This window comes from Balaenoptera physalus, assembly GCF_965194825.1.
Source record: "Balaenoptera physalus genome assembly, chromosome: 4".
NCBI lineage: Eukaryota > Metazoa > Chordata > Mammalia > Artiodactyla > Balaenopteridae > Balaenoptera > Balaenoptera physalus.
In genome coordinates, this window is record NC_138891.1 from 1,447,111 (window position 1) to 1,460,934 (window position 13,824).

The 13,824-nt window shown below is 36.7% G+C and overlaps 1 protein-coding gene across 3 annotated transcripts in view; it reads left to right on the forward strand.

Moving 5' to 3' along the window:
* Positions 1 to 13,824, forward strand: part of TOP2B (DNA topoisomerase II beta) — a 66,218-nt gene that overhangs the window by 47,141 nt on the left and 5,253 nt on the right. For all 3 annotated transcript variants that reach the window (XM_082460744.1, XM_082460746.1, XM_082460745.1), the window contains exons 23-33: positions 269 to 469; positions 1,470 to 1,665; positions 1,813 to 1,904; positions 4,716 to 4,871; positions 5,033 to 5,116; positions 6,717 to 6,911; positions 9,053 to 9,197; positions 9,419 to 9,580; positions 11,104 to 11,305; positions 12,221 to 12,300; positions 13,487 to 13,597. In XM_082460744.1, the coding sequence (XP_082316870.1) occupies positions 269 to 469; positions 1,470 to 1,665; positions 1,813 to 1,904; positions 4,716 to 4,871; positions 5,033 to 5,116; positions 6,717 to 6,911; positions 9,053 to 9,197; positions 9,419 to 9,580; positions 11,104 to 11,305; positions 12,221 to 12,300; positions 13,487 to 13,597 (1,624 nt within the window). The remainder of the gene's footprint in view (positions 1 to 268; positions 470 to 1,469; positions 1,666 to 1,812; positions 1,905 to 4,715; positions 4,872 to 5,032; positions 5,117 to 6,716; positions 6,912 to 9,052; positions 9,198 to 9,418; positions 9,581 to 11,103; positions 11,306 to 12,220; positions 12,301 to 13,486; positions 13,598 to 13,824) is intronic.

Genomic DNA, 13,824 nt, shown 5'->3' on the forward strand with positions numbered 1-13,824 from the left:
CGTCAGTGCTAGTTGATGCCATCTGCTTTGTACTCTCAGCCTCTTCTTGCCTTTTGAGTATGAGCAGATCAGAACCAGTACCTTGTATGTCGTCTTTCTCCACTGAGATCCCCGTGTATCGTCAACTGTAGTGACTGGGTAGGAGACGATAGAGATGAGGTTCCCCTTCTTCCCCACTGGAGTCGAGAAGGTTTAGATTGCATGACTTGTAGAATAAGAACATGAATGTGTGTCATGAAAGATTTACTTATTTTTAAATCTTTTATAGGTATACAAAGAACAGGTTTTAGAACCTATGCTAAATGGAACAGATAAAACACCAGCATTAATTTCTGATTATAAAGAATATCATACTGATACAACTGTGAAATTTGTGGTGAAAATGACTGAAGAGAAACTGGCGCAAGCAGAAGCTGCTGGATTGCACAAAGTTTTTAAACTGCAAACTACTCTTACTTGTAATTCCATGGTAATTGACTAGATTTACTATGAATGTAACCTTGCGTTCTGTAAGTTGGATTTTTGTAATTGGCTTCATGATGGGAGTAGCTATAGTAAGTCTGAATGCGTTTCCCCCTGTATGTTTGCTAAAGAATCTAGAGGTACATTCCCTTTCCTCTAATGTTATCCTCTGCTCTTAACCCCAGCCCTGCATTTGTGCATCTGGGCTTGAACACACGGGATACACACACCCTCACACTCACTGACTGGAAGTTCTGAGAGTGATTGTTTCAGGGTCTCCTTGTGCCTCATGCCTGTCTCTGTTAGCATTTTCGTGGTGGAGTTCCTATCTCCTCGTGACTCTAATCTGCTTTATTAAACTTTAGATAATTGGGGAGGAAGATAAAAAATGAACATGTATGATTACCCTGTTCCACTCCAAACTAGCTTTTAGACTTGAGAAAGAGTAAAAGAAAAAAATCCAGCAATAGCACAGTGACTGAGAAAAAGTGCCATAATCTGCCAAGCAAGGCTGATAGAAAAAGGAGAAAAAGATAGAGAAGAAGTAAAATTTCCCTCTAAATTGAAGTTTGAGTGAACTGTAGCCCATTCATAAAAAACAACAAAGAGAGAGGCAAATGCATGTCCATTGAGTATATGGGAGAGAGAGAACTTTAATATTTAAAAACTTACAGATAGAATATGCTTGTTTTTAGTTTGAAAAAAAAATCTATTAGGTGGCTTTATAGCCATAGTTTATATAGTTTTAAGTAAGTACCTTTTTTTAAGGACCTATTTTTATCTTTCAAAATTATTCCAATTTTAAATATTTTCATAGTTTTGAGAATAGAATTTTATCAGTTTCTTGGAGCCACCAAAGGAATATTTACTTAATAATTTTGTTCTGGCTTTTAGGGGTGGTATGTATTCATATACGTGTATTATGGTTATTTTAAATACTGTAGCATACAAGTTAAAAATACCAACACAGATTTATACAATCTTCAAAAACTTTGTGTTTTGCTTAGGTACTCTTTGATCATATGGGATGTCTGAAGAAGTATGAAACTGTGCAAGACATTTTGAAAGAATTCTTTGATTTACGATTAAGCTATTATGGTTTACGTAAGGAGTGGCTTGTAGGAATGCTGGGAGCAGAATCTACAAAGCTTAACAATCAAGCCCGTTTCATTTTAGAGAAGATACAAGGGAAGATTACTATAGGTAAGATGCAACCTTTAAAAATTTGAACATTAGTTAAAATGGAAAAAAAAAAACTTTATTAATAGAAGACGTTTTTATCAGTAGAATATAAACAAATACAAATTGAATCTCTTTTCTTGATCCTAACTTTATTTTTCCCTCACATAGAGAATAGGTCAAAGAAAGATTTGATTCAAATGTTAGTCCAGAGAGGTTATGAATCTGACCCAGTGAAAGCCTGGAAAGAAGCACAAGAAAAGGTAATCATTTGCAGAACGAGACATTCAGAGAAGCTTTTAAAAGCAACTTCCAAAGCAAACAAAAACCCCAACCCCTAAATTTTGAATTTAGTACTGCTAAAGGTGCTGAGTAGTCTGTGTGGAGACTGAGGTCTTCTGTGTATCCACAGAACAGCTAGGGTGCAGCAACTTGCAGTGCACACCCACCGCCAGGCACTTTGCCAGTGTGGCTCAGCCAGGGCCTGGGGAAATGATTCCGGTTGGAGAAGGTTGCTCTGTCTCCTCAGCCTTCTTTCTGAGCCTGCCGTTAAAGGACGGTGGTTTTGTGTGGTGCATGTCACTATCTGGGAACTACACTGGTAGCATAGAAATCATTTCCCCCTGGGCAGTTTGTGGCCACAGTGTGGAATCCACTCACCACTCACTTGATCTGGTTTTGGTGTACGCTGGGGAGACTAGAGACAGAATGGTCAATATTTATCAGTATTTATCGAGCACCAAGTATGTGCTCTGACCTATGCTTAGGTCTTTAGCTGGAGATCTTAAACCCTGGAACTTCAGATTAAAAGTCTGATGTTTTATTAAATTGTCCATTTTAGATCATAGAGTACTAATATTAATTCAGTAAATGGGATATTGAAACGTTGAGATTCTTCTCAAGAATTAGCTTCTTGCTGTTGTGGACAATTTAAAAAAAATTTGAAAAGGCAGTACAGCATTGTGATTGAGAACACAAATGTACAAAAGGAAGAAAGTTGGAAATGATTAATTTTCAGATACTTAATTAGAATATTGTATATATATGTAATACTGATAAAGTTCACATCTTTAAAAAATAGTTATGATTATGTGATGTAATCTGAACTGAAACTTTAAACTTCCCAACATTCATGAGTTCTCAACCATAATGTTTTTCATATTTTTCATCAAACTCCATTGAAATAGTGTTTTCATTTACATTAAGTTTTTTTTTAAATTTTGAACTGTCAATAGATTGCCATATGTTAGAGTGAGTAAAATTAGACTAAATTACATATTTAGCAATTACATGTTAAGAGAACAGGTTTATTCATTGTTTGAGGAAAATGGGGTAGGACAAGTTGGGGGAGTATTCAAAATTAAGATGACTCAAGCATGTTGCGTTCCTTTCAATGTGTTTTGTTGCATTCTTAAACCCCCAATTATGGTTTATACACTACTTGCCCTTCTGTATCATTGTTGGTTTAAATTATACCTCTAAAAAAAATTAGCTAGTAAGCTAAAGAATTTAATGTTTAGTTTTAAAAAATAAAGGTGTTTAGGGTTTGAGAATGCCCTTCTGGCAGAAGTAGACTTCATGGGTAAAAGCTAGTGCTTGGTTTCAATAATTTCATTGTTACCCTCAAAATGTTCTCAGCATCTTGGCCGTGTGTTCACTTTGGGGGTTCAAGAAACAAAAGGAACTGCTCTTACAAGAGTGTCCTGTTGTGTAGAGTTGGAGAAGAGAGAATTATAAAGCTGATAATTAGAAGATCAGAAACATGGTAGAATTGTCATTGGAACTTGAAGAGTTTCTTGGTTTTTGCTTTTTTCCCCTGCAAGTATCCTTAGCCATCCTCATGATAACAGTGATAGAGCCACATATTCATGGAGCACTCAGGAACAATACTTGGTGTGTCGTCAAAGCCCAGAGCAAATAGACTTCTAAAGCGTGGGTCTAAATAGGGTTATGACACCCTAATAATATCTTAATAGTAGTGTAGCAACCTAAAATTCCATAGCAACACACTATTTCATGAAGAAATTTTAAAAACTGTAGACTATTAATTTGTCATAAATTATCTAGGTACTTAATAATCTATATCAACTCAACAACAGCATTCTTTATTTGGCTAATGTTACTTAATTGAGTTTATACTTTTGTTTATGTAATGAAGCATCTTGCTTTGCAATTTTTATTTTTATTCCTTTGCTTCTAAAATACACCTAACGTTTACTTTGTATATATACATTATTTTACCGAAAATTTTAAATTAAATTGTAAAGCTTTTTTTTCCCTCTTGATTGCTAGACGTGAACTTTTGTTCTGTGGAGTATCATGGCTCAGTCATTTTTAATTATCTGAGCGCCTTTAAAAATTGAGATGCAATTGTATTTAACAGCTGTTGTTATTTTAAAAATTTTAAAGATGATGTCACCTATAATAACTCCTATTAAATTCATTGGACTTTGAAATTTAATATTAGCATGAGATTTTTTATTGCAACTGCTCCTATGAAAAGAAGGCCTTATAGATAAACTTTTAGAATAGCCCTTGTGACTCTGACTCACCAGCTGTTAAATGCTGGAGTGAGCTTCAGCTTAGTCCTTGCATGAATGTTCTTGCTTGAGGGAATCTTTATCAGGAATTCATCCGTAGTGACTGACTACCTTAGCATATTTATTATAACTGTAAAACATTCCTCATAAGTGATATTTATTTTAGGTTTCAGATTGTTCACTCACCAATATAAAGATCTGACAAGATGCATGATAAAACATTAGTTCTGCTCTATTAATTTTAAGATGTGGTGTCTTCTCAAGCAGTTAATTTTTCGCCAGATTCCTGGATAGAGGCTGAATATACCATTCCTTTTGATGATTTTATTGTGCAATTTTTAGAAAATTTAAACCTTTTATAGGAAATATATTTTCATAGATAATCTTGCAGATAATCTGAAATAAACCCACCACCCTGAAGATGTAGCTTTAAGAGTATAGCATGTATGGAATTTTAAACTCAGTATTCAATAAAATTCAACATTGATTTGGTATTATATAGGACTTTAATATAAAGTTTATTATTTTTTACAGGCAGCAGAAGAGGAAGAAACACAAAACCAGCATGATGATAGTTCCTCTGATTCAGGAACTCCTTCAGGCCCTGATTTTAATTATATTTTAAATATGTCTCTATGGTCTCTTACTAAAGAAAAAGTTGAAGAACTGATTAAACAGAGAGATACAAAAGTATGAACTTTTGTGGGTTAAATAATTTGAAACTTTAAGTGCTATCCATATCTTTATTTTTCTTTTCCAAAAATAAATGGTTTTATTTAGTCTTTACGTATACATTTGAAAATTATGCATTTAAAATTGAATGTTTAAATCATACTACTTTTTTATTATAGGGGCGAGAGGTCAATGATCTTAAAAGAAAATCTCCTTCAGATCTTTGGAAAGAAGATTTAGCAGCGTTTGCTGAAGAACTGGATGTAGGTTAAGTCTCCATTAAAATATATTTGGAGAAGTAATGTTTATGAAACAAGAATGAAAATTTTTAAAATTAAATTATCTCAGGGTTTCCTTTAACTCTACAAAAGTTAATATGTTTATAAGCTTCAGAGGATTAAGCTTCTAGCTCTGTGAAACCATAAAGAAAAGTTATGTCTGATGCAGATGAATAAAAGCTATGGAGTTGAAATTTAAAATAAATTAGATTCTAATACTCTCTGCTAGTTAAAATTTCTTAACTGACTTCAAATTAGCTTATTGATTCAATTTTAATGTTTTCCCCCAAAGAGGTAAGAGCAATATATATGATTGAATATAGGTACTTTGATTTTTAAAAAGTAGAATGATAGTCTCCTTAGACTTTCAATCGAGAAATTTTAATATTTTTTGTTATAGCTTAGTTTTCTCCAGGTAGAATTCCAATTTTAAAAATAAAGGAAAAATGTAGAGAAAGATGTAAAATATAAACTTTTTCTAAAATTGCCTAATTTGTTTTTAAGCAATTAACTCACTTAAAATCTTAGAATTAAATTCACAGTAGCAGTATGATCATCTGATTTTGAGTAGCACAAGGTAAACTACTATTTATTATTACTCATATGATATTACTTATATTTATTACTTTTTAGTTGTTTCATTGATTTACTGTCCACATGTTCTAATTTTATTTTTATGGCCCAAGTCAGAATTCGAACTCTTAAGAATGAGTATGGTGTATTAGTTGCCTAATAAAATTTCTGGAATTGTTTAGTCCTATTGTTCTGGGTTCCCTTAATGATCTTTCAAGTGCCACAATATAATTATGCCTTGATTTATACTTTTCTTATATTGTTATGAGTTAGATTTTTTAAAAATTGCAGACCGTTTTTTTACTGCTGATTTACACATTTAAAAATTAATATCCATTAAAAATGAAGCAAACTAAAACAATAGTAAAAGAATAGCTTCATATTTGTTAACAGAACTGCCTTTTTGTGTGATTTGCTGGGATTCTGATGATACCATGTCATCAGAAGTCTTGATCCCATAATACGTTGTAGGATCCTAGAATTGGAAGGGACCATATAGGTCATTTAGTTACTACCCCCTTGTATTGCAAATGAGAAGCTAGTTAGATAGAACTGGGACTACAGCCCAGATATTCTTTTTTTTTTTTTTTTTTTTTAATATTTATTTATTTAATTTATTTATTTGGCTGTGTCGGGCCTTAGGTGTGGCACGCGGGCTTCTCTCTAGTTGTGGTGCACGGGCTCCAGAGCACGTGGGCTCAGTAGTTGTAGCGTGTGGGCTTAGTTGCCCCACGGCATGTGGGATCTTAGTTTCCTGACCAGGGATCAAACCCGTGTCTCCTGCGTTGGAAGACGGATTCTTAACCACTGGACCACCAGGGAAGTCCCCAGCCCAGGTCTTCTGACTTAGAATTATTTGGTTTTTTCTTAGATTAGATCACCTGGAAGGAAAGCTTTGTTCCTTACTGAATGAATAAAGTTAGATTTGACTTCTTATGCAGTAGTCAGTCTCTTTTCTAATGAGTTGTCTATGCCCCCGCCCTGTTCCCCATCCTTAATCATCACACTCCAGAAAGTGGAAGCGCAGGAACGAGAAGACGTTATGGCTGGGATGGCTGGAAAAGCAATAAAAGGGAAAGTTGGCAAACCTAAGGTGAAGAAGCTTCAACTGGAAGAGACAATGCCCTCGCCTTTCGGCAGAAGAGTAGTTCCTGAAATTACTGCCATGAAGGCAGATGCCAGTAAGAAGTTGCTGAAGAAGAAAAAGGTACATGTCTCTTGTTTTGTCTCGTTGGTGGACTCGACCTCCATAATGATGTATGTAGGTATTTTAATTTTACTGTGTACTTCAGTCATGCTTTATTTTTCGTTTCTAATATGTTTCACTGTGATTGGAAATCACTTGTTCTGAGAGCAGTTGATCCATACATAGAATGAAGACATGTTAGTCAAGGACCCACATATGTGTAAAGAGCTACTCACTTGATTCCATTTCTAAAACGAGAGAGAGGAATACTCTACTCAGCATTCTAAATTAAAATCATGGAATAACAACAACAAAAAGTATATCAACTTTAAAATATAAACTTTAGTTCTATATCGTGACCAATTAAGGAAGTCTTATGAAAAGAGTCCGTTTGGCTTTCAAAGTAAGCTGTCAACTTTTACTATTTATTTGTTTTTACCTTTAGTTAAAAAGTCATCAAACACAGCACATATCATTGGCATTGATGAGAGTTAGAGGGGATTTAAAAGCGTGAGATCTACCTACCCTCCAGCAGGACGGGAACAGTTAGCCAGAGGAAGGAAGTATCGAGAAGGCTGCTCAGAGCTGAGAAGCAGGAGCCTGATGGTCTCAAGGGGAGAGTCTGATTTTTCTAGGCAGGTTGATTCAGAACCCAGGGGATATATAGGTACATGCATCCCACAGTGTAAGTAGAGCTTGGGAGGTGAGCCTGAGAGCTGTGGTGAGATGGGAGAGTTCTCCGTACAGAACTAGGAGTTGAAGCCTGGGGCACCGTGCTACCAGGGAGATCCTTCTCTTCCGCGGTTCTGATACACGGAGGTCTCACAGGTCCACCTGCACATAGAACTTGCTCTCTCCTTAGGAAAACGTTTCTCTCCTTTTCCGAAGGTCTTAGCCAGGATCCGTTCTCAGCACACTTCTCTTCACCTTTCATGGTCTCCCCAGGTGACCTCGTTTGTGCCCAGGGCTTTTATCACTTACACTGGTGACTCTTTAATCGACGTCCTGAAGCTGTCATGTTTCCAGGAGGGCCAGGCTAACACAGCCGCCAGACTGCCCAACGCCCCGCAGACTCAGCTTGCCTGCGGGGACCCCTTATCTGGGCCTCAAAACTGCCCTCCCACCTCTGCGCCTGGTCTCAGTTCCTGGCACTACCAGCGGTCACTAACACAGGCCGAAAACCTGGGAGTTTTCTCGTTTAGCCTGTGACTCAGTCCTACTGACTGTCTGTGAAAGTTCCAAACGCCACCCTCTTATTTGGTCCACACCGACACTGTCTTAGAATTCGGTATTTCCCTGAGACGATTTAAGGTGAGCCGAGTGGCTCTGGTGATCCTGTCTCTAGTCGTCCAGGCACGACGTCTGCCTTCTTCACTTCAGTCCTCTCCGTCTCGTCTCTCACCACCAGAGTGATGTTTCCAAACAACGAGCCTGTGGTTACACGGTGATTGCTGGTGCACAGTGATTCAGCACCCGCACGCCTGCCTGCCTCCACCTGGCTGCCCTTCCCCTCACCTTTCACTGAGTCCTAGCAGACAGGAGTCTTCTTCTTGTGCCTGGGGCGCGCTTCCCTCCTTCCTTCTCCTCACCTGGCGAACCTGCCTGATTCTTCAGAGCCCAGTCACCATGGAGAAAGGCTCCTTCTCCGTGGTGTCTGCTCTGACCCTGCCCTGGGCCTCCTCCCTCTGTCCCAGGGTCAGGGGACTTCATTATGTACTGCGAGGCATTATAAGGCATGGGTTGCTTATTTTCATTCAGTAATCTGAAGATTTTTTTCTAGTATATAGAGGCGTGGGCTATGGGAATGTATTTTTTCAGGTACCTTTTGGTATACTTAGCTACGAGTCTGAAAAAGTCCCTTTGATGATCAAAAGCTGCCTTCTTATTTTTCATAGTTGGTTTTAAGTAGCTGTCATCTCATAGAAGGTGCTACGAGATTAGAGCGGTAAGCAGTGTCGTCTTCCACAGCTGCGTGAGATAAAGTAAAACAGGATCTGGTCAAAGTCGTTTCTTAGGACCTCGATAGAGTCACACTTTATATTGGTTTTTACTCATCTGATAAGAAAAAGCGATCTCTTGGCCGGAAGCGTATCTCTAAAGTATATGGTGTTAATTTAACTTTTATTTTTACTTAATGGTTTGGTTTTCTTTTCAACGTGTAGGGTGATCTCGATACCACGGCAGTGAAAGCGGAATTTGATGACGAATTCAGCGGAGCACAGGCAGAAGGTGTGGGAGAAGAGGCGCTGATCCTGTCAGCGCCTGTAAACAAAGGTCCCAAACCCAAAAGGGAGAGGAAGGAGCCTGGTGAGGACTTGCTAGAGTTTCCGTGTCAGAAAGTCTGTGTGTTCAGGACATGACTAGATTCTTGTGACTGTACTTTCTTTTCTAGTAGTTGAAGTAATGTCTTCAGTTTTCACAAACATTTGTTATTTTATCATGAAGTTTGCATTACAGTAGTTTTATTTTTACTAATGACATTTGGATAAGTATTGATACATATCTTATTGTTGCTCATTTGTTTTTAGGTGCCAGGGTGAGAAAAGCACCTACATCATCCGGTAAACCCAGCGCGAAGAAAGTGAAGAAACGGAATCCTTGGTCAGACGATGAATCCAAGTCAGAAAGTGACTTGGAAGAAACAGAACCTGTGGTTATTCCGCGAGATTCTTTACTTAGGAGAGCGGCTGGTATTCTGATATATTTTATATTCTATTATATACTATGGTTTGACAAAGTTAGTATTACTCGTAAGTTGGTGTTATTTGTGTCATCAGTGTTTCTGAAGTACTAAACCGTTGGTATTTCGGAAGTTATAGTTCAGGAAGACAAAAAAACCTGCTTTACAGAAGGCTATTTTCTAGCAAAGTTGGACGAAATTTCTCTAAAGTGAATCATGTTTTCTTACTGATTTTTGTTACAAAGTTTGGGTTGTATTCCCTCCAGAGTTGGAAGATGTTTGGTAAAAAAACGTAGCTTGGTGTAGTGTACCAGCAGCGATGGATCCATAGAAGTGCTATGTAGTGTTCTTTTTGTTTCCTACCCCTTGTATCATGAAGAACTTCCCTACATTAGGAGTCTGGTTCCATATGCACACAGCGTAATTTAGATAGTTACAGTGTTAGAGTCAGGCTACAGAATCCCATTTTGCTAATATATATTGCTGTTAAGCATGTGATTTGATGCTTTCTGCATCATTAATTTGAAGTCTTCAAATAATTAAAAACTGATGTGTCCTATTTTATAGATTCTTCTCAAATTGTGTTAAGTCCTAATTTACATAAAATGAATAATAAAATATTATAATTGTTTTATCTCTGGGAGATACTTTTAAAACTATCTCAGGCCTTCAGTCACTAAGTGATTGAATTTCTTTTCCTAATGTGCATAGGTCGTATAATAGAGGTGAATTAAAAAAAATTTTTTTTTACAATGTTGCAATAGTTTAGAGGTGAATTTTTAACACAGTAACAAGTTACATGAAAATTAATTTATTAAATGCTCTAAAATTGTATTTAGGCTTTTTCCATACATCTAAAATGAAGTGTAAAATTGCATAGCATCCAAATGACTTTAAAACTTTATTCCATAGTATATGCTAGAAATTACAGTAAAACTTACTTGCATTATACAGTGTGCCTTTCTCCATAGTTGGTACCTTTTTTATGCATTATATTGTTTTGCTAATATATTGAGGTCTTATCTCTATTTTTACTATTCATCTGAAAAATGACTGTTTCTGTTATTTCATAGTAAACCTACTGTGAAGAGAAGATAGGAGTTTTTATGGAAGAGGTTAAGAGAGAGTGCAGCACTTTCTAAAGACCTGTAAGAGCTGTCTTTCGTAATTGCAGAAATGGGAGATCTCGTATTAGCAGTCACTTTCACAGTGGCCATAATGACTGCTTTCCTCACTGCTTTGAGTAAGATTTAAGCATGACGAGCTGCATCCTAGTGGCCTCATCAGCTTACCCTCTCCCGAGACACGCAGCGTTGCCCCAGAGCCTCCAGGGGGTACAGGACAGATGTCAGCACCATCAGAGTAACTGAGGCAGAGTGGTCGACTTTTGTTCTCTAATGCTTGTTTTTTTCTTTTTTTTCTTGTATATTTTAAGAGACAGCTGGAATATTTTTCAAGTGCATTGTTTGGAACAGTATTTCATGTTGATAAAGCTGGGTTTGAGTGTAACACTCCCTTTGACTTTTGTCCTAGCTGAAAGGCCTAAGTACACGTTTGATTTCTCAGAAGAGGAGGACGACGATGCCGACGACGACGACGACGACAATGACTTAGAGGAACTGAAGGTGAAAGCGTCTCCCATGACAAACGACGCGGAGGATGAATTCGTCCCTTCCGATGGCCTGGACAAAGATGAGTATACGTTCTCACCAGGCAAATCCACAGCTAGCCCAGAGTAAGTAACACAGCAACTGCTGTTCAGTTACACGGTGCAGCTAGGTGTCTGGGCCTCTGCAGCGATCTTGCAGTAAGCTCCATCCTAGGTCAGGTCCTTCTCATGACGTAATAAATCTGCTTAGTATTGCAGCTGTTTACATAACTCTTGCTATAGTTTAGAGCACGGGTTGGCAGATTTTCTCCATAAAGGGCTGGATAGTAAATATTTTAGGCTTTGCAGGCCATATGGTCTCTGTTGCAACTACTCAGTGCTGCCCTTGTAGCAGGAAAGCAGCCATAAATGATACGTAAATGAACAAGCGTAGCTGTGTTCCAGTAAAATGTTGTTTACAAAATTAGGCGGCGGGCATACGGGACATAGCTTGACAACCCCTGGTTCAGAGAAGAGTTATTAAATCTTTAGAATTGAGAGGTTTAATTTTCCTCCCTAGCTTTGGCCTTGATTTTTTTCTTGCCTCTGGTGAGTGTGAACATGTAACATGTAGGATGTGAAGTCTGTGAACTATTTCAGATTTTTAAGGAAGTATTTTAACCACAAGCAGTCAAGTATTAGAAGTCAGATTATTGCCTCTTCTGATGGAGATTCTTCTTGGATTTTTGCCAATAATTTACTGATGTTAAATTCTGAAGAGGTTCTGTCAACCATAAAATTTAGTGATATTTCGAATAACTTTAAAGTTTTGCTTTCTGTTAAATCATCGGTTTGTCTGGTGTCTCTGTGTATGCACGCACTTACGCTTATGAGAGAGAAGAAAGGAGTTTGGTTGCCCTGTCTTCAGCAAAGGGAAACAAATGAGAGAACTAAAATTGTGTTCTGTAATTATAATCCTGCAGTACGTATTATATATAAATTGTCAAAGTGGAAACCAGATATTTACATTATATTGTTGTGTTTAATTTTTCTTTCTATTAGAAAGTCTTCCCATGACAAGAAAGGTCAGGATTACGGGGCTCTCTTCTCATTCCCTTCATACTCTCAGAAGTCAGAAGACGGTATGCTCGTTTCGTCTTTTTGTTGCTTACTTACGTATTATTGCTATGGATTTTTTTTATGAGTAAAAAACTTACCTTCTTTTTACATTTTCCTCAATGTAATAAGGTTTATTTAGTTTTCCTGAGGTGATTCCCAACTGATTGGTCAAAATCAGCATTATGGAAGCATTTAGGTGGAGAAGCAGATGCAAACCTGTGTGTGTGTGTGTGTGTGTGTGTGGAGTGGGGGGTGTGTGAGTGTTTTAAGGAGAGAAAAAAGTATAGACAGAGAAATTCTGGAAGATCAAAATTTAATTTTCATGGCAATGTGAATGGATATATGACAGCTTTTTTTTTAAAGCTACAAGTGTACCAATATGCAGATTTGTTTTACTGAACCCTAGTAGCTGAAAGACTAGAACCTTCATAGAAGCAAATTTAATCAGTGTGCATACTGTTTTATTGCCTACATTTCTATGTGTGGAATTTCTAAGGTCAGAACAACCTAGTTACATTTGAGTTACTGTTTTCCATTTTTTAAATACACACATACATGTAGGTAGACACACAGATCTGGTACAGGTTCTATATGTATTGATAGATATGCATTTTTGAAAGCATGTCAAAACAGCTATATAAAACTTTCACATCCAAGTTGCCATTTTAAGAGTCCCTGTTTTGGTTTGAGTGGGGGAAGAATGGAGGGAGGAATTGATTAATTAATTAAATTGAGTGTAAAAGTAAACTGAAGGTAAGTCTACATGCCTTTTCAATTAACCTTTAATGACGACGTAAAGTTGATGAACATTATTACTGATATTCCTGAAAATGGTTAGTTAGATGTGTAGATGCTAAAATGATCACAGTGAGAACTTTTTAATGTCTCATTTTAAAATAAGTCGTCAGTATTTATTTTTGAATTGGTCAGTTATGTTTTAAATGATTAGCGTTTGGGACTATTAGGAATTTTTATTACTCTATGCATGTCTATGTTGTTCTACAACAGAGTTAACTTTTTTGAAATATAACATTGTTATATTTTTTATTTTCCGCTGTTTGTATACTGTGGATTATATGATCACAAAATAGAAACTTACAAGATCTGTTATCTAGCTAAAGAGATGTCATCAGTAAAAAGAATCAGTTTAACTACTAAGTGGTCCTTATAGAATCTCTTTACTGAAAAAAAAACCTGTGTAATTTTTAGATTCAGCTAAATTTGACAGTAATGAAGAAGATTCTGCTTCTGTCTTTTCACCATCATTTGGTCTGAAACAAACAGAAAAAGTTCCAAGTAAAACAGTAGCTGCTAAAAAGGGTATGTACTTCTATTTGATTTTGTTAAGCATCGCATAAAACGTATAGAGATGGTTAAAGGAAATTTAATGTAATTTGAAACTATTTGCACTAGGACTTCAATAGAAAATTGGTATAAAGTATAAATGTGTATGAGGAAAATCCCTCTTGTTTTCTAACCATGTGAGGTAATTATTCAGATGTCTGTAAGACCTCATTTTAAAGCTGCTGTAATTATAAAATAATCCC